This window comes from Stylophora pistillata, chromosome 2 (assembly GCF_964205215.1).
Source record: "Stylophora pistillata chromosome 2, jaStyPist1.2, whole genome shotgun sequence".
In the NCBI taxonomy this organism is placed as follows: Eukaryota; Metazoa; Cnidaria; class Anthozoa; order Scleractinia; family Pocilloporidae; genus Stylophora; species Stylophora pistillata.
The window spans coordinates 8879792-8903973 of record NC_142520.1 but is presented as its reverse complement, the minus strand read 5'-3'; the positions used below and the strand labels follow the sequence as shown (position 1 = coordinate 8903973).

The following is a 24182-nucleotide window of genomic DNA, read 5'->3' as shown; positions in this document are numbered from 1 at the left end:
TAAACAAATGTCTTTAGAAATTTTATCTGTCAGCGAAAAAACGAAACGGCAGGTTTTACAACAAAAATTCTCTTACCGCGATCCGAGCCGCGTTGGATCGTTACGCGCGGGAAAATCTTGGAATCGTTGCTGGAATGTATGAATTGAAATCAGTTTTTGGTGGAGTATATTATCTCACTGTTTTAGTATATACTAAAACAACTATTCACCTCAGTGTCGGTGGTTAGCGGTGAATATTTACCTCGCCGCTTCGCAGCTCGGTAAATATCCACCACTAACCACCTCCACTTCTGTGAATAGTTGTTAATTAGTATATACTAAAACAGTGGATAGCGTCGAGGGCGCGCTCTGATTGGCTAGTTAAACTCCGAATATCCTTTGCTATTTACCTCCGAACAACTCGAGAAAAAGTGGCGTGCCGGTTTGCATCCGTGACAAGCGAAGAAATCACTCAAATAACAACGAAGCAGTCCCTGAAAACACAGAGAAAGCGACTAAATTCGGTTTGGCTGTGTTTAAAGGTAATGGTAACCGGGACTTTATTGATAAAAACCAATGAAAAAGGTTTTGTTTACAAATGCAAATTAATCTTGCGTAACCTCACTTGTTTACTTCAAAATCAAAGTTGAATGGTATTGTTTACAAAATGGTTTCAAATATAGAAAGAGTTTGCAACACCATTTGAAGAAATGTCGCCACCAGAGCTAAACAAAATGTCTTCAGAAATTTTATCTGTCAGCGAAAAAAGGAGAGGGCAGTTTTCACAACAAAAAATCACTTACCGCAATCCGAGCCGCGTTGGATCGTTACGCGCGGGAAAATGTTGAAATGTTGGAATCGTATGAATTGAAATCAATTTTTGGTGGTGTATATTATCTCACTGTTTTAGTATATACTAAAACAACTATTCACCTCAGTATCGGTGGTTAGCGGTGGATATTTATCTCGCCGCTTCGCGGCTCGGTAAATATCCATCACTAACCACCTCCACTTCGGTGAATAGTTCTTTAATTATTCCACGAGCGCGCGTTGGATATGAGATGATAGATAACCAACGAGGCGCGTAGCGCCGAGTTGGCTAAAATCATCTCATATCCAACAAGCGCGAGTGGAATAATTGTTTTATTAAAAACGTTGAATTAAATTATTAAATTTTATTAAATTTTTAGTTCCCTTTTAATTTTAAGCTGACACGTACGCTTACGATATTTGTAGATTATGGTATATTGGCTGATATACCACAATGGCTAGGCCAATAAAAAGTCTTGAATTGCATTATCCAATGATTTAGTTTTTAATAATTCATGTTATTTAGAGGCAAATGAGTATAACAAATGCATGATATGATATTTACTGACATCTTACTATATTGTAGTTTCCCTTGAAGGGCAATCATATCTATCGCACAAATTGAACTAACCATTATGTAGAAGACTGACTACCCATAAGTATAACGATGAATCATAACAACCGGAATCCAAAATATTTCATCAGGATAAACTAACCCACTTTCCTGAAGAATTGTGCGTGTTGTTGACACATACGATGGGCTAAAATTAAAGTACTTGTTTTCCATCTAAAGAAGCCGCCTGCATCTATTTAAGTGCTTAGACAACGTTAACGGCTGATGACTCTAGAAAGCTGGTCTAGTTAACAATTATTCCACGAGCGCGCGTTGGATATAAGATGATAGATAGCCAACGAGGCGCGTAGCGCCGAGTTGGCTATAATCATCTCATATCCAACAAGCGCGAGTGGAATAATTGTTTTATTAAAAACGCCCCCAAGGAATTATTATTTTGTAAGAAGAAACCGGATTTTTTAGCTCCCTTTTGACTTTTAGCTAACGCGTACGCCTACCATATTTGTAGATTATGGTATATTGGCTCATATACCATGATGGCTAAGCCAATAAAAAGTCTTGAATTGCATTATCCAATGATCCAGTTAATAATAATATAGGTTAGACACGTTGACACAAATATCAATAATATCCTTTTCTAAAGAGTTTGTATATCGTTAACACCTTTTATAGGCTAGAGGTACTCATTTTCCATCAAGAGAAGCTATTAGCATCTAGTTGAGAACTTAGACAACGCTAAAGGCGGATGACTCTAGAAAGCTGGCTTAATATGGATTAGACTATCTGACACAATTGTCAGGAACAACTGCCTCTCTACAAACATTTACTCCAATTCTCAGCCTGTCCTAAACCCGTTTCCTAAGTTGAGTGTTTTTTCAGTTCATATTAATGATAAGACCCCAGTTCAACTCCCCTTGCATCTCCAACATCACTAAGGTTAACCTGTGAGCTCTTCTTTGTAGAATTTCCTTTGTTAACAGATGGAAAAACAGTGTTGACTTTTCTGTTGAACCGCTCTTTAATCTGCAGATAGAAACAAAATTAAACAAAAGAAAGCATCCCAACACACACGCACAGACGCATATATATTCAAGTTTTAAAATCTCATTACTCACATGTTTTCTTTCTATATTAGACATACCTGGCTGTTTCGCACACAGTGAAGTGAAAAAATCAGGAAACCCTTAAATGAGGAAAACTTTTCCAACTTAATCTCTTCTTTTCTTAATATACGATTCAATTTAGGCAAGTGAAAGGTGTTGGTTTTTGTTTTCTGTTTCAAATATCTCAGAGCTAGTGCAATGACGTAGATAAATTCTTTAATTATGAGAGTGGAGCAGAAACTATGTTTATGTTCTTTTTAGTTTTATACTCTTCTGTAATAGTTACAATTACTGGAGCTACAGTATCAACTTACTTCATGAAAAGACATTATCCATATACGTAGTCTAGACACTCCATATAGAGAAATTTATTCATGAAAGAGGATTAAACACTTACCTGAGTAGAGTTGAGGATGTTAAAAATGTAAGCGAAAGCTTTGTGTAATGGCGATAAAAGACCAAATAGCCGCGTGACACCCAGCAGGGGAACCATCACCGCGCATGCTCTTATGCCAAGTCTAAAGGACGGCAAAAATTTAAGACATGGTGTTCTTAAACGTTTATTAACTGCATCTCTTCCTCAAAAGTATTTCTGGTCATCAGAAATAATCATGTTTTCCTAATATTAACTAACAAATGAGGAAGTGAGACAAATATCATTTAAAGGATGATTTAAAAATTTGATAAAATTCTGATAAAAATCTCTGCAAGAAACTCTTTCTTTTTATCATAATTTTGAAGATCTATCTCACCGTATTTGCTGGATTTGCTTATCTCCTGTTGGCTGCATTCTGGTCACCTCCCTTACGACTCTAATGAGTATCAAAATGTTGACCTTAGAGGGGAAGGATATGAATATATATATCTTTTTAACCAAGCGCGAGGGCCGTACTGGGAAAATATTGGTCCGAGGTCTTGACAGTACGAAAAAGACAGAGGGCCGATATTCTTCCAGTACGGTCCTGAGCAAGCTTGGTTAATAAGAGATTTATTATACGACTGAAGTTCAAAGGGACACAAGTCCGGTATCATTCGGGACCATTCGGGACAGTGCCCGGTCCAATACTGAGAGAATATTGACCTCAAATAGAGCATTTTGATTGGTTGATTTTAGTTATTGGCCCTCTGACTGCCCGAGTCGTGTAATAATTTTTTTTTATTGAAGTATATCTGTTGGGCACATCAAACGTTAAACTAAAATCCCAAAGAATAATGTCAAAAGAAAGTGATCCAATCGTTAAACTAAAATCCCAAATAGTAATGTCAAAAGAAAGTGATGCAAATCAGAGACTTACAAACTCAATCGTAATCACAGATGTGACAAATATTCAGATCAAACTGTTAGCTGAGGACATCCAACAGCTACAAAAACATATGGGAAAAAGTGTTCTGATCTTGTAACCATCCACTGATTTCTTGTTAGTAGTCGCAGCTGTCCATCACGACAACCGCACGACCTTTATCTGCTGGTAGGATGGTAACTGATGTATCCTTTGATAATCGTTGTAAGGTTTCGAGTTCATCCTTTGTCATGTTGCGATGGCGCGAGTGTTTGCTGTTTTTCAAGATCGAAGTAATCGTGGCTCGAATTAAATTTGCTGACTCAGGTGATAGATGTTTACAAGGCCCTTGGCAATCCCAAGTGACGTTTCTGCGGCTCTTTTTGAAGTACTCATTTGCTTTCGCAGCCATGTTATTGCTGAAGAAGGTTATAGTATTTTAACCGAAACGTCCTCACTCAAAGTTTTTTAGTAAGTGACAACAATTTTTTTTTTTTACTCGAAACATTAATCGTGTTGTCCATATAGTTCCATATGAGTGGATCTCTGTGCCTTAGGGAATTTCTTCCGAGCTCAGACCTAGGTCTGGGTGTAAACATCTGATTTATAGCTTGTAGAGATTTACCAGAGACTTTTTTTTAAAAACAGTTCACCAGGCCAAAAAGACAAGGAATCAAAATAAACCTCATGCATGAATACAAGGACAGACTTCTTGTAATAATAAGAAATGGAGGGCAAGTGAGAATTCAAAAGACATTTAACAACAGAAATAGACAAATCAGGGTTGAAAATAATTCTCGTTGCTCTCGGATGTATCGATTCCAAAGAGGAAAAAACATCTCTTGCAAAGTATTTACAGGTAGGTACTTCATTGGTTTTATTGCTTTAACCTTTTGCACAAAAGAAACTCTTACTTGAGAAACATGTTCAGACTATTAAATCCAATATGGTCCAATAAAAGGAGATTCCTGATTTGCAATGCTTCAGTTTCGATCGGATGTATTGTGAGTTTCATATTTTTGCTCCAATTTAGTATTCCAATATGAATATGAATCTGAATATTACCGATGAAGCAATGAAAGATTGCATGCATTTTAGAAAGAGAAATGAAATCGTGACGCATTACTCAGAAAAGGCCGTTATCAGTTTTGTTTTCCAATTGAAGGTGGTTCGTGTATTGCTAGTGTAAGTATCGAATCGATTTTGACGTATCCCTGGCTCTCCAACAAATTGCGGGATTCAGATATTACAAATTAACTTGAATGCTATATTGGTGATGATGTACTAGGCGCTCTTCGATTTATTGTTGTGACGACATAACGCCAGGACGAAATTTGCCATTCATTTTCTTTCATTTACCATCCATCTATCGATCATAAAAATGAGGCAGCACGTGGTAGTTCCCGGAGGGACTTCTCTGGTAATGCATCTAAACAATTATAGTAATGTAATTCTACCATAGAATTCTACAGATCAGGGATTATCTTCTCAATTTTTTTTAGATCACGAGTTCTTTGTGAAGCTTTTAATGGTTTTGACCATCAACCGTTAAAGGGTCAGAAAACTGAAGACAGGATAAACATGAGGGGGAGGGGTTCAGAAGGGAAAGTGTGGGTCAATAGGCTTGAGAGCAGCTAAGTGCATGCGGAACATATAACTTGGCAATACGTAACTTCGTAACAATTCGCGTGATACACGGTTATCATTTGATGATATATCTAAACACAATTGAAAGGGTTTTAGAGTACAGTCAAATATAATGCTGTCTCTGAGATTAGAGCCGGAGCCCTCTTTATGAGGGAGACAAGAAAAAGAAGTTGAAGCTGAAAAATATTGGGTACGTCAGGTTTTGATGTTGAAAATGACGACCATCGATCGAACACTTCATGGGGACGACCAACAAAAGTGAAAAACTACACTGCGGGTGCACCGAGCAACCATTACACGCTTTCAACTTAGGGGTGCATTGCACACTATTCGCGGAAAACTCGAAGTGCCTCTTAGAACCTTCTTTGGAAAACGATACTAAAAATATCACAGCGCTTAGTAAGGTAACTTTTTTTTTTTATTCTTTGTGCCAGATCTATTGAGAAATACTTTTGAAACATGTTGATGGTTATTTCCAGAAAGTGTGGGGGTTTCCTTTATTTCTCAATTATTTATTCATTTGTTTGTCAAAGTTAAGTCTTTCCTACACCTGCTTGTACTACAATAACTACAAACTGTTTGATAGGAGGCCCTGAGTTTACGCATTACCTAAAGGGTCAAATATTGAACCATCGTTTAAGAAGAGAAAACGTTTGGCAATCAAGATTTCCGAAAAAATAACTAAAAAATAGAAAAAAAATCAAAAGACCGCCAGAGACAAACACAATGCTGTTTAAAGACAAGTAAGTCTCAGTATGCATTGGACGAGGGCAGAACATATCGAGAGTAGCCTTGAGCCGTTTGAAAACATATCATTGAAATAACAATTAGGCCTTACCTCTAATTTAAGGGATGCCAACCGGCCTTTGATTAGATATTATACACGAATCAACCATTTTCTACCATTAGATTAGCGAAAGTATAAATATTTGTTCATATCAACGATTAAAAATGGAACTAAGGCTTTCTGCGTTTAATCAATTTTTGAACAATCTCAAGCATTACTGACTTTGAAAAGCTAATGCCAGTAATGACTGCCATACTACAAACGAGTTACTCTGACAGCTAACGAACCGAGCAAAACGAACTGACTTTACCGTCAGATTAAAGCTAACGATCGCATCAAAAATTTGACAGCTAGTGGCAGCCTGCCTGAAATACTATTTCAGTTCAAATTCATGGCAAGACCGCAACTCAACTGCCCCCTCGTCGCCAAAAACACTTGGATTGATTTGTGAGCCCTTCGTAGTGGAGTTTCCAGTATATGAAGATGGAAAAACAGTGTTCAGCTTTCTTTTAAATCGCTCTTGAATCTGTTGATGACAATCGAAAACAATGTCAGTTGTGTAGCTAGTATTGATATATTCAATGCAGTAAATTTAATGTATCTAACTTTATTTATCCGAAAAACCCATATCTGTTAAAAGTGCATCTCACCTGGCTGTTTCGCACACAGTGTAGAGCAAAAATCAGGAACCCCTGAAACAAAAAATGCTCTAAAAATCACTGTGGTTTATTTATCTATTTATTTATTTTTTTTTTTAACTGTATGAAGAGGTGAGAGCGATTGAGGATTTCTTTCATAATTTAATTTAACACTGCATTTACACACCCAAAACATTTTAGTACAACCAGGTTAGGCTAAAAGGAAATTAGCGATTGAGAATTGAAAAACTGAGTTTTTTATAGTTTTAATAGTAATTGCAATATGCTAATCTGAACGTTGACAAGCATTACGTCAAGCCACCTCTATGAACAAGAAAAAAAAATCCAAACAAGTTTAAATAATTTAAGAGCCACTGACCATAAATATCGAGAAACCGCCGACTGTTGTACAATATCGTAATTCATTTCATTTTTTCCTCAAGGACTCTTTTGATAAATCTTCTCCCAAAAAATTCTAAAAAAGTTCTATCGCGCTTTGTTTTCTTGATAATATCGAAAAGTTAAAAATAGTGGTCTCTAAGCTTTGTTGTAAATGTGGTAGTAGTATTAAAACGTTCATCATTTACAATAAATGGTATAAAAAATGGCAGAAGATTTTGTGCCATTTTTAATTGCACAGATTAATTACTGATTTATCATTTCCTTTCTGTCATTTATCCTTTATTAGGACCAATTTGATGTTGCCATGATTAAAATGTCTAACCATGACAACTGAGGGACTTGTATACCTGTACTTTCTAGCAGAATAATTAAATTTCATGATTTACAAAATTAACGCTAACCTGCGTAGAGTTGAGGATGGTAAAAATGTAGGTGAAAAGTTTGTGCAATGGTGACAAAAAACCAAACAGCCACGTGATACCCAGCAGGGGAATCATCACCACGCCCGCTTTAACGCCAAGTCTAAAGGATGAGAACAGTTGCAACATTGCATGGGAAATAGCCTTTCCTTTATTTTCTTCACATTAATTTATCAAATTTAGATAACCCACAGATTCCGTACACTAAGGAAGTAGGCGAGTATCATAGACCAAGGTGATACCAAGCAATTAAGACCGACCCTGTGGGAAACAGTGGATTTTTTTTCCACGAAACTCAATGATCCACGAGAAGAAGCCGGAGAACTAAATTGGAAAACTCATTTAAATTTGGAAAAATGAGAACGCAATGAATGAGTTGCTAATAACCGGATCCTCTATTATGCCCAAAGGGATCTGGGATCGCCCCGGGCAAACATTGCAATTTTCCACGAAGAAATATATGGCGGCAACCTGTTCTGTACAAAAAATAACATTTTGGAGGGAATTCAGCGCCTTTTTGCAGCCGTTTTATAAGAAAAGGATGAGAGCGATATTGATACAGGGGAAGTGTAAGTTTTTGTTGAAATAACCATGCAGTATGAGATAAGACGTACCATTAAAGTTCTCTCCTTGCGCAAGGTTTATTCTGAAATCGACATCTACTAATCTCGAAATATTCCAAAGTTAGGTACAAAGCAGAGGAAATTACCCAATAAAGAAATTTCATTCGTAAATAAGTGTGTACAGTCTACTTATGGTTTATTTGTAAGCTCGTAAACGCAAATATTATAGGAAATAAGCCTCGTAGCGATCATTGTGCTGTGTGAGGTTGTGGCAACGATCGAAGGTACCCAGAATGGCAAAAGATTCTTCCTCACGTTCGGATATTAAGATTCCACTCCCCCCAAGAATAAGAAAGATGTTTTTGTTGTGGGCCAGAGCTATTAATCGTGTTCAATTCAAGGTTACAACGAGTAAGAAGGTTTGTTAGGACAAGAAAAGGTTTTGATGTCAAATTCCTAGCTGACATTTGTGGCATTAATTCATCTCAAGTTTCCAGAATTTACAATACATGGATCATCATCATCATCGTCATAAATTTTATTTTATCTGGAACTTTAGAGTAGCTTTTTGGAGCTAATATCTTCGAGAAAACATAAAATGGAGATTATCTATATATATATATATATATAAAGTGTGACTTGATTTTCGTAGAACAGTGCTCAATACATAGAAGTAGAGCGAAGTATATATACGAAACAGGCTTGTAGGGATGAACTTGTAGTTTACTTGTCTTTTTCCTCCCACAATATATATATATATATATATATATATATATATATATATATATATAGGAAGTCTGTAAGTCGATTTTCGCGTGGAACAGTGCTCAATACGTTAAAGCAGAGCACTATATATATAGTAGCAAATGGACCACTCAAGTGACGCACATATGGATTTTAATACAGCCTGTTTCGTAGACCAACAAAAGTTGATCCACTGATCAGTTTAACTGATGAGTGGATCAACTTTTGTTGGTCTACGAAACAGGCTGTATTAAAATCCATATGTGCGTCACTTGAGTAGTCCATTTGCTACTGTAATCGCTCCTTCATTGTCGAGCACTGTCATGGATCCTACGTTGCCTATTTCGCTTATATATATATATATATATATATATATATATATATATATATATATATATATATAATATTATGAGAGGAAAAAAGGACGTAACTACATTTCCCGACAAGCCTGTTTCGTGAATCGCTTCACTCTTCAGGGGTTTAAAAGAGTGAAGCGATTCACGAAACAGGCTTGTCGGGAAATGTAGTTACGTCCTTTTTTCCTCTCATAATATTTATATATATATTCTTACATATATCTGTACAAGATCTAAAATACTAACTATACTAAAATATACTAAAATACACAGTATTCAGAAATATAATTATGTAACATATCAGTAGAAATGAACAGAAAAGTGAAGATAAGCGGGAGCGACTCTACAAAGATACGGCCTTGGTTTATCTTTCTAAGGTCTTTAATTGCACTCATGCGGATATAGCCAGGCAGTGTATTCCATAGCTTAGCTGAGAAGTATGAAAATGAATTAAGGCCATAGCTAGTTATGGCTAGATAATACTTCTTTCTCAAGAGCTGTCCTTTCTAGTTCATTGGCCTTTAAGAATTACAAAAGTGTCTTCCAAAAAGGTTAAAATATTAAGAGTGAAAAAGTATTTAATGACTGTCTTGAACTCTTTATACAAAAACTAACAGTTCCTTCAAGCCAAAAGATCACATGGAGTAATTATAAACACTGGAATAAGCTAAATATACTTTCATTCCACCATTATGGACAGGATCCATCAGTGATAAAGAAATTGTTAGGCAAAGTGGACTGCTGGATTTGCTTGAGGTGGGGGATGCAGCTATGGCTGATAAGCTTAAGGGTTTTGTGATTTGGGATCTCTTAACACTTAAGAAAGTCCACCTTATTTCACCAGCCTACTGTCGAGGACCATGTCTGTCAACCAAAACGACTACGCACACCCGTCGCGGGGCATCACTACAAACTCATGTTGAGAGAAACACTTTGAAATTAAAACAATTTAGAATTCTTTCAGGAGTTATTCCCTTTTTGTTAAAACCAATGTTGGATAGAATTATTTTTATTTGTGCTACTTATACTAATTTATGTAGAAGAAGCATAAATTAAGGTGCACATTGCAATAGCAAAAGTTTTAGTTAGTGATTTTGTTGATCTTCTTGACTTTGGGATAACTGTTTTATGTGAAAATTGTAACTATGTAAGGCTTCCATAAGGAAAGAAGGAACTACTTCCCTACAATAAAACTTGTAAACTGTTGCTAAAACAGTTTCCCAGAATTGTAACAATAAATATCCCTTTACTTGTATATGTTACAAAATCACAAGTATTTATACCTGAAACTGCCATGCCAGTCTGAACTTGAAAATAATGTAAGTGATTTTTGTCAAGAAAGTAATTCCCATCTTCAATGTTTTTTTTCACCAAATGTTGGTAGCAGGAAAGCAATTTTAGGGTCAAAGTCCTTTCCTTTAAATGGACATTTTATCTCTACTACTGAAGGGTCAGAACAATGACATCTAATACCATGTAAACTTGCTCCTATCCAGGAATAACTGCTACTAATGAAGAGAACAAGCCCCTCAAGATCAAATGAACAAGTGCTGTTTTTCACTGACTTTTGAGAAGTAGAATTTTGGACATGGTTCTCTTAAAATTTTTCTTGATCGATGAAATTTTTAACAGTAAGTGATACATCAGTAAAAGGATAATTTTCTAAAGTTTTTTGTCTAGCATAAATATATTTCATTTTTTGACCAGTAACCAAAAGGTGTCTCATCTCGTGCCAGTTTTTGTTCTTGTATTGTCCCACAGTTGCAGAAGGAGACTAAAATGGTTTGTTTAAGCATAATCATCGTGATACATTAAAGTAATTGGACACCTGCACTTCTTTGATTTCATTGACGAAAACGAATAAGTGTTCAAAATCGGTTCAAAATAGGTTCAAAATTGTACCATTTTTTCTGCGACGATGAGAACGTGAGAATGGGTCGCTTGACGAGCGATGTACAACTGAAGTGTCCACAGTCTCAGCCCAAGGTCGTGTGATCTTGCTTTTCTTGACATGATCCTTCACGGAATTGGAAGCGAAGTGTAGCGGCTCAAACACTTTTGGATTTCTATCAAACTACAACTTAAAATGTAGATTTCTTTATGTTTCTCATCTGTTATTTCGTCCCTCCACTGAGAGAGCGATAGCTCGGTAAAAACAATTTCCATCTTCACTGACAGCGACTTCTCTCCGTTGAGGAGGTAAATTTTCGGAAACCATAACTCGTATATAAAAGACTCTAGAGCTAATGTTAAAAACAGGCTGTTCACACTTATTCAAAAATGAAATTTCTTTACTGAGTAATTTCCTCTTTTTTATACCTTACTTTGGGATATTTCGAGACCATTACGCGATGTCGATTCACATTATTATAAACATTACAAACCTTACGCATGGAGAGAACTTTATTGGTACATTTTGTCGCATATTTCACAATAATTCGATCAGAAACGTACGCCTCCCCCGAATCAACATTGCCCTTATCCTCTCCTCATAAAACGGCTGTTTTAATGCGCTGAATTCTCTCCAAAATGTTTTTTTTTTTGTACGTCAAAACAAGTTTTCGCCATATATTTCTTTGTAGCAACTCGCAATGTTTGCCCCGGGGCGTTCCCAGAACCCTTTGCGCATAATACAGGGATCCGTTTACAGGCAACTCATTTATTTTAAAAATTACATTACTTGAAGGAATGCATTACATTTATTTGCATGTTATACTTGATCATATATTTTAAAACTTTGATTTGCTTGTTTTGTTTTTCTTGTTGTGGTTATGTCTTGTTTGTTTGTTTGCTTTTTTTTTCATGTGTCATATTTCAAAATATACCTTATTTGCTTTCCGTAGTTGTCTTCACCTAATGGTTCTACAAGTGTAGTAATCTCCCTTATGACACGCACAAGTATCAAAATGTTGAGCTGAATTAAAAAACAAAAATGCATTTAAACTTTTTATCGGAAAATAGACGTGGATCAATATAACATATATGATTGTGAACTTTTTACGAGTGTAAGACAAAGAAGAAGTCCGAATATACGAATCAAAAGAAAACATAGGACATCAATCGATCATAAACTTACTGATTCGATAAACGCCACAAATGTCACAAAAATCCAGATCAGCTTATTAGTCGAAGACAACCAGCAACTTGAGAAAAGGAAAGAAAAATGAGGAATCAAAGAAAATTTCCAGCCAATGAAACCGTACCCCTTTTGAAACCCTCAACAATCCCTGGCAGAAGTTAAAGATTTTCTTACTATTTGTCACTGGTGTAGCTTTGGAGTCCTTCTTTTCCAGCAGCGATGCCCAGTGAAATGCCCACCATGACGATAGGAAGGCCTACAAATAGAGAGAAAGAAGAATGTAGTGTATGTCGGGGAATCATATACAAAGGCGGTCAATAATCAGAAATACCCCATGACATGACGTGATACATGTGCATCTTGGTGTTAATATTGTAAACCTTTACAACAAACAGGTAGAGATAAATTCCCTCCACCAGCATCCAACAGAAAGCAGCCATCAGGAAATACTGCATCAGAGCTGCTGCTGCGATGCAGGCAGCCTGCAGGAAAGAAAGAAGGAAAGAACATAGAATTACATGCTCCTGGCTGTGAAAAAAAAATCTTGTATGCAAAATGACAATTTGGTCCGAGAATGTAGGAATAAGCAACTTACCACGTTTTCTGTGGCGTTTATCCCGGCGAGAAAGATCATTTGTCCAGCTCCAAGGGACACAGAAAGACTTAAACGTATTTGTGAAAGAGGTTGACGAGCATCTCTGAAAAGGAAACAAAAATAAATAAGAAAAAAGGCAAAGAGGAGAGCAAGACAAATCAATGATACTAATCAAAAACAAAGAAAAAAGTTTAGGAAATTAAACGAATACACTATAGATCCAAAATATGCGAATAAATCAATTAGATATTCAGATTGCCTAGTGTATTTGGTAGCAGGGAAGTTCGAAGGTACACTATAGCTATTCATAGTTACGATTTCTTGTAAATTTCCGTTATGAATTAAAGGAATTGAAAACAGATCAACTACATTGCCACTGATAATATATGGTACTCGTCTCTTGTTATAATATTTTGAAGACTGGCTACCCGAGCAGGAAGAGATCCTTTCTTCCTTTTCAGCGAGACGAAGTCGAGGTCCATAGAAAAGTAAAAAAAAAAAAAGAAGAACTCGGCAAATATCAAACCGTCTCTTCCTCACGCTTGGTCAATAACGCATATATTTTACGGACTGAAGTCACTTACTATCTAATCCAATAAGCACCAGAGTCTTTTAAATCGTAGTTGCCAAGAGTGGTTGTTAAAATCTTTTTTGCCCGTTCTGCCTGTTTTAGGACACCAGCTTTAAAGTCATAACTGATTGTTTGGTAACAGCACTTACGTGAGGAAAGAATACAGGATGATTGTCAAAAGTATTCCGATGATGGAAAGGCTTAATCCTACATAAGTGATTGTCTCCAGGATAGTTCCATCCCTCTTGGTGAGCTGCATGAGAAATTAGAGACGAAAAAAATTAACTAGTTGACCCAACGGAGAAACTACTTGGAAATACATTCGAAAATACATCAATAATTAAAAAAATACCTTTGTGCCACCACTGTCAAAATCAACTAAGACTGCAAAGTAAGTCAAATGGTTGCATCTACAAACTGTTTCTTCTGAGTTGCTTTTCGTTGAATCTACAAGACAACCCTCATCTGTGAACCCGCCTGGACTGAAAAAGTAAATGAATATGACAAATGCAAAAAAAGTAATGTGAGAAAAGCATTTGGGGTTTGTAACAAGCAGAGCATTGAAAGGTACTTTGTAAGGGTGGGCCTAGTTTTTTAGGTACATTTTTTGGACGTTGAAGAAGAAACTAATTTCAGAGAAAATCAGTGTATATCATATTCGTTTATATTGGATATATTTTTTACCTCTTACTGAAGCCGCTCCAAAACATGCAATGCGTCTCTGCCTCAACGACCTGAAAATGTATTGTATTTCGATTGAATTAACTCAACACAGCGAAGAAGGGCTGGAGTTGTCTTTCAGTGCTCTCGGAACTGATTACCTTAAGGTTTCTGAACTTCAAGATTACATCCTTTTGTAATTTTTCAGGTTTAGGATCCATATCTGCCGTCATTATCCTAGTGTTCACATATCTGAAAGGAAAATTGGGTTCTTGAAATGACCTGGTCTGGTATGCTATCTGTCTTTGAAAACCAAATTATTCATTGATATTTCTTGACGTATAAAAATGTTCGGCCCAATTTGTTTCAACAGTATTGAACGGTCATCAAAATAGATTTACTTCGGCTTGCGATTTTATAGTTAAATGTAGTAGAAACTATTCACCAAGGAACTCGTCATATTTGGAAAATAAAGTTCAAGTGAGAATAGACAAAAGTCTGAAAAGAACAAAAAAAAACAAAAACAAAAAAAAAACAAAACAAAACAAAAAACAGGGAAATGGCAATTGTCATTCATTTTTCTGCGGTTACTAGATAACAGGTATCATGTTTAAGAGTAAACACCTTCGCATAAACAAAAAAGCTGACGTTTTTACAGCATGGCATGTAACTCAACACACGCTCTACAATAGGCATTAAAGAACTCTGAAATATATAATGTATTGAAGTCACCTTGAATTGTTAGTTCCATTGCCGATGGGTTGATTAGTCAGCAGTAATTCATGGAGATCTTTGTACACACATCCTATAACCACTGACCCTAAGCAAACAAACAAGAAAACACACGATGGAAAGACTTTCCTTTTACCTCATACTTATTCAAGACAAAGTCTTGGTCACAAAAGTAGGCTTTTTTTCGATTGCTTCATAAAAAAGGGAAAACCAAAAGGAAAAAGAAACACAAATAATAATAATAAAAGAAAACCAAAAACATACATAATGAGTTAGGACTTTACTTGAAAATACAACCCAACATGGTTTTTTTCTTCGAAAACCGAAGCATGAACAGTCTCTTTAAGAGCAAAGATAATCATTTGAACTAATCCACAAACAGCTATTATTTTCTACTGTATACTGCTTCGTTAACCATTTATTATTCTGCCTGATACTTGACACTTTATATATACGCCTTGACACTCTACTAGTATATTTCAACTACGCCGCCTTTTTTGCAACTTTTCTACTTGCCACTGATAAAGGAAAAAAACAATTTCAATTTCAAAACACATAGACTTTGTAGAAATATTAGAGGAATGAAACATAAATCGGATTAAATAGGGTTAACCATATTTAATATTTAACCCTATTTAAATAAGATTAAATAGGGTTTACCATTCTCGGCAAAGTTTGCAGAGGAAATGTTAATACTGGCTTGCCTTTCTTCATCTTCGAGAAGGAAGTTACTCGCATCATTGGGGTATCCTATCTTTATACGTAAAACTGCCGGAAGAAATAGAAGACCGGATGGAAGTTGTTATGGGTAGTGGATGGAAAAAGTAGTGACTGGAAATTTCTAGAATGGTTTTTCACGGTGACATGGATATTCAATTTTCATGATGACATTCCTAGCTTGGAAAGCTCCACGATTCTCTGTTAGGTTAAGTAATCATGATGTAATTCCACCAGAATAGCTGTGTTCTAAGTTTCTGGGATGTTCTACAATACTTTTTTTAATGTATATATAATCAGTTAAGACTAGTATTTGTTGTTATCGGCTGTGACCCACTGTCTGGGAAGCTATACTGAGAGAGAGCTACCATGATATACTTCAAAAATTGTGCCTTTCAAGGGGATTTTGAGGAAACAGGGAGTTTGCGTCATTGGTAAACTAAGTTATAGTCTACAATGTGCCAAAATAAGGATAATTATTGTGTTCCTTGTAAGAGTCACCTCTTAGCAAGGATTAATAATGATGATTAAAAATTTATAAAGCGCCTTTTCCACGCAGATATGATCAAAAGCGCGGTACAATGCTATTAAAAAGTTAAAAAGCAAATTAAAACTCAAATGTACATAGTAATTAAATCTAAAAGGTAAATAAAGCTAAAAATTGAAATAAAAACTTTTGGTACATAGAGTAAAAATTTGAAAACATTAAAATAAAAATTTTGAAAACATAAACTTTTATGAAAAGAAAGTCTAAAAAGATGCGTTTTAAAGATTATTATACGGTAATTACCAAGTGGTTGGGTTTACAGAAGTGTAATATTACCTTTGTTGATTCTCTGTACTCATATCGATGACGGCAAATTGGCTAGTCAGATTACGACATTGCCCCCAATTGTGGTAAAAATCCTATTCTACACATGTGGCAAAAAATATCGGAAAGCCGCTGCATCTCCTTATAGCAGAAAGAAGATTTACAGATCTATACGCACACCTAATTATATTAAAGCATAAGACAAGAGACCTATGAACTCGCACTACGAGAAGTCATCTGCATAGTTTTTCTTCAAGCAAGGCAACCAGTTGACTATTATTTTAGACTTTCCTTACACTTAGGTAGCACGGAAAGCCGTAAAAATCTTGAAAAAAAGCTCATCTTTCAAACCGGCAGTCTAAATTCCACAGGGATCAACGAACGCTTTTCATTCCACTAATTTATTCTTGTTTTTCTCGTAGCCATGTTCCCACCAATAACGTAGCTCCATTGTCTATCTTTAAAAGCACACACAACGCACAATTCCTCTATTCGCTCCGACGAAGGGCTAACGCTCGAAACGTCAGCTTTTGTAATCGTTACGGTGGCCAATTTACCATTTCAACTTTGTTGATATATCCAAATTATTTCGTTACTCCCACCGACGCAGCCCCAAACAGTTTCTTTCGAAACTATCAGCCTTTATTATTTTAGTCAGTCAAGAGGTTGCCTGTTTGGTCAGTATTGATCTAATCAACAAAATATCACAGATTTGAAAAGACGACATTCTAACTTACCCATTCTACGGTCATACATCTTCTTTAACGGCTTTTTTTTCATTTAGGTGGTACCTGCTGTAATCGAGAACCAATTTTTCGAAAGCTACTGCCACCTTAAAGATAGCTTCTGTTCCTTTCGTTGCTTCTTCTTTGCCAAGTTGGCCTTTGATAGGCTTGGTTATGTTCTGATACTGATTGGTGAATTCGTTGAACAAACGCATTGCCTCCTGTAACCACATGAAATACTTTCCATTCATATGACATAACCTTCAAATATCCTAATTTAGCGTACCTGATAACGATGTCGACACAATGAAAATTAGATTTCCGTACTGAGAAGTTCGGCTAAGGTAAACGTGGCGAAAATAGGTGCATTTAATGGTAATTTCCCACTAGTGCTATCCGATAATATTATGACGAAACCCCCTACAGGTTACTCTTTACGAGCGTCAGACTCCTTAGCGGTGCCACGTTTCAGCTCTATTTATGGTAAAACCTATATTGCTTATAGAGGCCCTGTATTGTGGAATATTTTAATTTCTAAGGATAAGACTATTCCTAATTCAAGTTATCCAACCCTGAAGAAGAAAACCCGTTCAATGGATATTGTTAAAGAGTTGACTTTCAAAGAGACCTCTGCAACAACCACAAATTTTATACATAAAGATTTCCATTATATTTAGGTTACGTCATAGTTTTAAACAATTTAATTTTTAGATAGCTTCATATTGTAACTTATCATGTATATATTATCTTCTTAGGTTTAGTATTTTTGCACGACCCCATAAGCTGCATAGCTTTTGTTACTATCGTGCTAAAATAAAGGTTGTCTATGTCTGTCTGTAATCTTTTTTGTGTGATTGATAAAAATAAATTTAAAAAAAGCAACAATTAAAACAAAACATCAAAAAACAAAGAATTACACCATGCCAGAATGTATCAACTTGGTTGTTTTCGTTTGTTTTCTTGCCTTTTTTTTCATTTTCATTTTTAATTTTCTATTTAGAATTTCAATTATGCCGAAGGGATATTGACACGTTGTGCGTGCTTCTAACGCTGTATACTTGAACGTTTCATCAAGTATATATTGGGAGAAAAATCATTGTACTGGTAAGAGAAACAGGAAAATGGTTCGGCACTTCAACTTACAGATCTGCTTTCGTTTTAAAGAAGACTGTTTGTCTGCACCAGATTCTTATAATGCTATTAAAACGCTCTGCTCTCGAATTTAAGTCTGGGCTTTAAATGTTTCCTTTTTTGTCTAAATTAAAGATGATCACTTCTTTGATACTGCGCATGCTATAAAACTTAGTTTAGTTAAATGATTGATAAATCAAATGTATTTTTAGGTATACCTTTAACGAACTTTCTCTGCTGAGTTCGACCGTGCCAAGTTTAGAAACATATTCATTTGCCTGGGGAAGGAAATAAAAACACATAAACGAACGCCTTACTCTATGGAACTAATACATGTAAGGATTTGGAGATATTAAAATACACACCACCCTCTCTATTGTTATCAGTGGCGCAGGCGGAGATGTAAAAGTTCGAGATGACGAAGACGATGATGATGACAGGGATAATGATGGTGACAATGATGATGACGAAGATGACAGTATCACTGGCAATGACCATGACGTTGACGATGATAACATCGATAAGAATGGTGATGCTGTTGGAATTGATTTCGAAGATGGTAAAGACGCTGATGGTGATGATAGTGACGACGGTGACCGTGACGATGACGATGCCGACGCCGTTGAGGAAGAGGAAGATATTTGTGATGACGATTGTAATATTGGTGATGCTGATAGAAATGACAATGAGGTCGGTGACCCATACAATGATTGCATGTGAGCTGTATGTTGAAGCAAAATATTACATCAAAATATGATTTCAACTAATGTTGGAAAGCTGTAATTGTTGGAAGGAATTTGAAAAGGACAATCACGATACCTTTTTTTATCATGTAGGGATGGGGAGGGGGGATTTAACACTTACAAACCGTTTATGTTTCTAATGGTAATCACTAAAATATTAAGTCCCCTTGTGTACCTGATGTTTGAGTTTTCGTGGCTTCAATTATAGTCGCTGAGGTAGTTGCAATAGCATTTGACGTATATAAATTGATGTAATTGGTATTTGAATAATATTTAGAGCACGTGCATTTTTTTCCTCTGTCACAGATAGTTGTAAGGCCTCCAACAGTGTTTTTCATCAAGATACGTTGACAACAAGAGCCCTTTCCAGAGTTGCACTTCTGCTCAGTCAGAGAATTAACTGACCCACTTCTTGTCATGTCACAAGTGTGAGCATTGCACGTTTGCTTACATGTATTCGCGTTGCAACGCACGTTGCAGCCTTCTACTCCCCCGTTGCATATTTGACTACATTCTTTCCCGTTACATTCCAGATTACATCTTTCAGCATTACACTCTTGCTTACAATTCTTTTTATTCACGTAGCATAGCACATTGCACATTTTTACTCTTCCGTTACATTTCTGCTCAGGTATGTCCTGGATTGATGCTCTTCCGGTTAAATGACAGGTAATAGCGTTGCATGTCTGTTGACATTTACTCCCGTTGCAATGCATATGGCATTCGTTTACATTCCCGTTGCACCTCTGTTCACAATGTTTGCTGCTACATTGCAGGTTACATCTTTTAGCGTTGCATTCTTGCGCACAGTCGTCCCCGCTACATTTAAGAGAACAATTATAGTTGTCTCCGTTGCATTGTTGGTTGCATTTATCGTTGGCCTTGATACATTCCCTTGAACATGGGTTTTCGTTCCACCCGCAGTTATCTTTATTAAGTCTGGCATACCCTAGCAAAATAAGATTGAAAAAAAAACATGGTAATAACTCGATCAAATAAAACAAAAGCGGAAAACGATGAAAAGGGTGAGAACTTAGCTGAATCCATAAACAGTCATATGCAACTCTTCAGATTTATTTCCTTCCGATTTAAGCAAACTTTATTCCTCAGTGTCACAACACTCTTCTAATTCTTCCGACGAAAGGGATGAAAGGGTTTCAAAGCATTGTCGTCTCACTTTTAAGGTCTGCAATTTGCTGAAAATCATTCAATAACATCACAGTACTGAGATGGGACCCTAAATCGCTTGGCACAGCGTGATACTTTTATGACGAAGATTTGATTTATTTAACGTATTTCCTATGCAATAATAACACCGGAAATGGAAAGTTTGGGATATTTTTCTCACTGCATTTATAAACTAGAATCGAACAAGCGTCTCAATCAAAGGAAGGTTTCAGAAATAGATGATTAATTTAATTGTTGTTTACGTAGTGATGACCCTGATTTCCACCACAAATCAGAGTCAATGTGCATAAACGTGGCTACCCTGTTTCTGTCGTTCAAGAGGGTTACCACCGCGCCCAACTTATTGATCGACATTTAGCACTACAAACGTCACAAAAGGAAGATTCCGACTGCATTCCATTCACTCTCACGTTTCACCCTCACAACCACTCAGTTAAATCCATCATTCTTAAAAACTTGAAATTACTTAAAAACGATCCAGAGCCAAGCACTATCTTTCCGCAGCCTCCGCTCATTTCATTCAAACGCGACAAAAACATATTTTTGGTCAGAAGTTCTTTTCAGACTAATGCGACAATTTTCATTCAAACGCGACAAAATCATTTTTTGTTTAGAAGTTCTTTTCAGACTAATGACCAACCAGGCACTTTTAAATGCGCTCGTGCACGATGCAAAACGTGTCCTTTCATTCACAACACTGAGAAAATATCCAATCAATCCATTAAGATCACCGATCACTTCACGTGCACCTCCGCCAATGTAATCTATTGCATAACTTGCACTTATTGCAAAAAGATTTACGTCGGCGAAATAGGCAGAAGACTAGCCGACTGATTCCGAGAACGCCTTCGCGACGTGGAAAGGAATGACAAGGACACATCGAAACCAGTCGCTCGACATTTTAATTTACCTAATCATTCTAAGCAACATTTGGCAATCTGCGGTCTTTCCTTACACTTAGGTAGCACGGAAAGCCGCAAAACTCTTGAACAAAAGCTCATCTTTCAAACCGGCAGGGATCAACGAACGCTTTTCATTCCACTAATTTATTTGTGTTTTTCTCGTTGCCATGTTCCCACCAATAACGTAGCTCCATTTTCTGCCTTTAAAAGCACACACAACCCACAATTCCTCTATTCGCTCTGACGAAGGGCTAACGCCCGAAACGTCAGCTTTCGTAATCGTTACGGTGGCCAATTTACCATTTCAACTTTGTTGATATATCCAAATTATCAATTAGTTAATTTGGTTAGGCAGGGGACGTTAAAGAACCCACTAAAGAGATTACTGTGATGTGGTCTGGCCTGTTTACTAGTAATTGGGGGGAGAGGGCATCTGTTAGATTCGCCATTATTGATTGTAAACTGCTACTAGCAGTCTGGTAGAGTCCCCCGCACAGTGTTGTAAACCGCATTTGATCATATCTTCCTGTAATTCAATTAAGACCAAAATAAAAATTGGAAATGGAATGGAAAAAATACGCCGAACCATTTACAAAGAAGACTACAGATGTAGTTGTTCAGCCACTATAATCGTTCATTTATGAGAGGTTTTGAAAAGCTGAGTCCTCGTTGATAAAGTACTACACCGGTCATGGGTTCGAATCATGTACAGGCCTCAATTTTTTTCAGGCCTTATATTGAGTACTGCTTAAGTAGTGTTCATACCTGCGAAGATTGTTCTCATACTAATTTCTTTAACCGCAATTCACATATAGGATTTTCATATGTTCACAAACGTTAACTACTTATTTAGTTATTCCAGAATTTGCATGTCATTTAAAGTGAAAAATTGGTCTTAAAATATACCATCACCATTTGAGTATTTGCGCAAAAACTTCAAATTTTTATGAAAGACTCCTGAGTTGAATTAGACTTCAAGGTTGGGGTTTAGGAATACATTGCCAAATTAGCTACTTGAAGTACATCCCCTAAAATAAATTGTCTTGACTTCCTAATGGAAGTCGATGTTGTCAGCTGTGATAAAGGGCAAACTCGTTTAACCTAACACCACTCTAAGTTCTAGCGCTCTCAGGTGGTTTCACCCAATTTTTTTTTGTCATCTATTTTTCTTTTCTATTATTTGCGAACACTATTCGGAAATCCATAGGATCGACTCCTCCGGGTATACCTATGATATCAAAGAATATAAATCTTTTGAAAACAACTTTCGTACTCACCCACGAGAGTTACTGATAACATGAGAATTCTCCATAAATGGCAGCTTCTGGTCATCATCATTTTCTTTTCCGTTGTATGGGTTGAGCAGCTGTCAACTGCAACAAAGAAAACCTTTTGTCGAATTTGCTGTGGCTGCGGATCTGTCAAAATGTTTTTTGTTAGTGTGAATTGTTTGTGAGAATTATCTTCTCAAACATTTTCGAAAGATCAGTTAGAACCAGCTGCTTTCTTGAAGGCATATGCGGGAAATTGACTATTATGCAAATCATTAACCGTCATCTCTTTCCGCTAAAATTTACTCGCATTTCCCCTTTAACCACTCGTTTGAAGTTAGCTAGGCAAAAGAAACATGATCAAAATGAAATTATTATTCTGAGAAACTGTTGCATCCTACTGACTTTTAGAAACCTCTCCATAGGGTTGCACGCCACGTGTAATGACAGAGAAGAAAGTTGTTTTAATAATTTTGTTTCTAAATGATGTCGCCTCAGGGTAAAAATATTAAGTTCCGTAAGTAGTCATGCTAACAAAAATTAATCAATGGCCATTGCTACACTTTGTTTATTTAGCCAGTTTACAAAGATTGAGGTCTTTGTAGAGCGGAAGCATAACAGAAGTGGCTTCGCGATAATTATAAATCCGATATCGATGGAAACGGGTCTATCAATAATGGTTTTTTTTTTTTTTTCCCTTTGTCGATATTAGCGCATACGCCGCCTAAGTGGTGCAAAGCTGTAGATCGTTCCTGTTTATGTCATAATCCACAAATTGTTATGAATGATATATATAATTTTTTTCGTCAATAAAATTGAGCATAGTAAGTCAAAAAACTTTGTTTGACTGATTTGGATCGTCAAAAACCAACTGGTTTCTAAAACTTGCAGGAAAAAATCTGAAAACTAGGGGAAAATATAGGCTAAAAATAATGACGGTTCAGTTTTAAAATGTTTGTGAAAAAAAATGGTTGCCATCGTGAAAACAAAGAGCTCCATCGATATTCCTATCGCTGTTTTGCAAGAAAGTCTACTTTTGCTTTCGCATAAGAGACATTTATTTAATCAAAGCCTTGAAAACACCGATATTTTTTTTTGTTTGTTTGTTTCACTTCTTGCTCATAAATGTAAACGGTTTTGCGTAAACGCTGTAATTCAGACTACATCTTCTACTGTAGCGAATATTAACGCATGATATCCAAAGACTCATAGGAAAATAAAAACACTCTAGCTGAACCTAGCTGCCTCTTAGCAAATTTTCTATAGCATTTGATTCGCCACAAATTTACCTCGCCTGTATCACTGAAGAAGGCTTCGTTGATTGTTATCTTTTGGAAATCTTTCATAGGTCTCACACCAAGTGTTGCTTTGAGCTGGAAACAGCTGTTTATTGCAATTGCAAGCATCTTATGCGGGAAAGAGATTGTCATGCAAACGATTGACGTCAGTCGTTTCCGCGAAAATAAGACACAGTATGCCTTTTGTAGCCGTTTAAAATTGAAATAAAGCAAATAAAACTGGCAACAAACTATTCCATAACAGATTTTCCAACTCTTTTAATATAATAACGAGGAATACGTGGGATGCATGATGATAAAGCGAAAACTAGATTTTTTTTCTCAATGATGTAGCCCGAGGCTAGAGGTATCAACTGCGGAGGACGGAAACTGAGAATTCACGCTGCTCTAAGTATTAATTACTGACTAGTATTTTTTGTTTATTTAGCCAATTAACGGTCAATTTATTTTTTAGGGC

The 24182-nt window shown here is 36.3% G+C and overlaps 1 protein-coding gene and 1 pseudogene across 2 annotated transcripts; both read right to left on the bottom strand.

Moving 5' to 3' along the window:
• Window positions 1-1960: 1960 nt before the first annotated feature.
• On the bottom strand, window positions 1961-2979 carry LOC148737009 (adhesion G protein-coupled receptor D1-like). Its single transcript, XM_088750776.1, has 3 exons — window positions 2864-2979; window positions 2505-2546; window positions 1961-2386 (listed from the first exon to the last, which is right to left on the bottom strand). The coding sequence occupies exons 1-3, from the start codon at window positions 2957-2959 to the stop codon at window positions 2249-2251; spliced, it is 276 nt and encodes a 91-aa protein (XP_088606902.1). The 5' UTR covers window positions 2960-2979; the 3' UTR covers window positions 1961-2248.
• A 3359-nt stretch (window positions 2980-6338) lies between these two features.
• LOC111344541 (uncharacterized) lies at window positions 6339-23829 on the bottom strand (annotated as a pseudogene). Its single transcript, XR_015997170.1, has 20 exons — window positions 23717-23829; window positions 22434-22574; window positions 19242-20015; window positions 18689-19044; window positions 18542-18601; window positions 17205-17413; window positions 15600-15707; window positions 14940-15027; window positions 14369-14459; window positions 14232-14281; window positions 13900-14029; window positions 13697-13800; window positions 12977-13079; window positions 12713-12863; window positions 12556-12637; window positions 12379-12445; window positions 12128-12216; window positions 7622-7742; window positions 6831-6872; window positions 6339-6706 (listed from the first exon to the last, which is right to left on the bottom strand). The product of XR_015997170.1 is annotated as an uncharacterized LOC111344541 (transcript).
• Between the last annotated feature and the right edge of the window lie 353 nt (window positions 23830-24182).

What these genes read in the sequence shown, in the direction of transcription:
- LOC148737009 (XM_088750776.1), bottom strand. Translation starts at nt 2,959, where the DNA reads ATGGTTCCCCTGCTGGGTGTCACGCGGCTATTTGGTCTTTTATCGCCA. An exon ending in ACATCCTCAACTCTACTCAG is followed by an intron (nt 2,547 to 2,863) that starts GTAAGTGTTTAA and finishes TCCTCATTTAAG; the next exon opens with GGTTTCCTGATTTTTTCACT. An exon ending in ACTGTGTGCGAAACAGCCAG is followed by an intron (nt 2,387 to 2,504) that starts GTATGTCTAATA and finishes TTCTATCTGCAG; the next exon opens with ATTAAAGAGCGGTTCAACAG.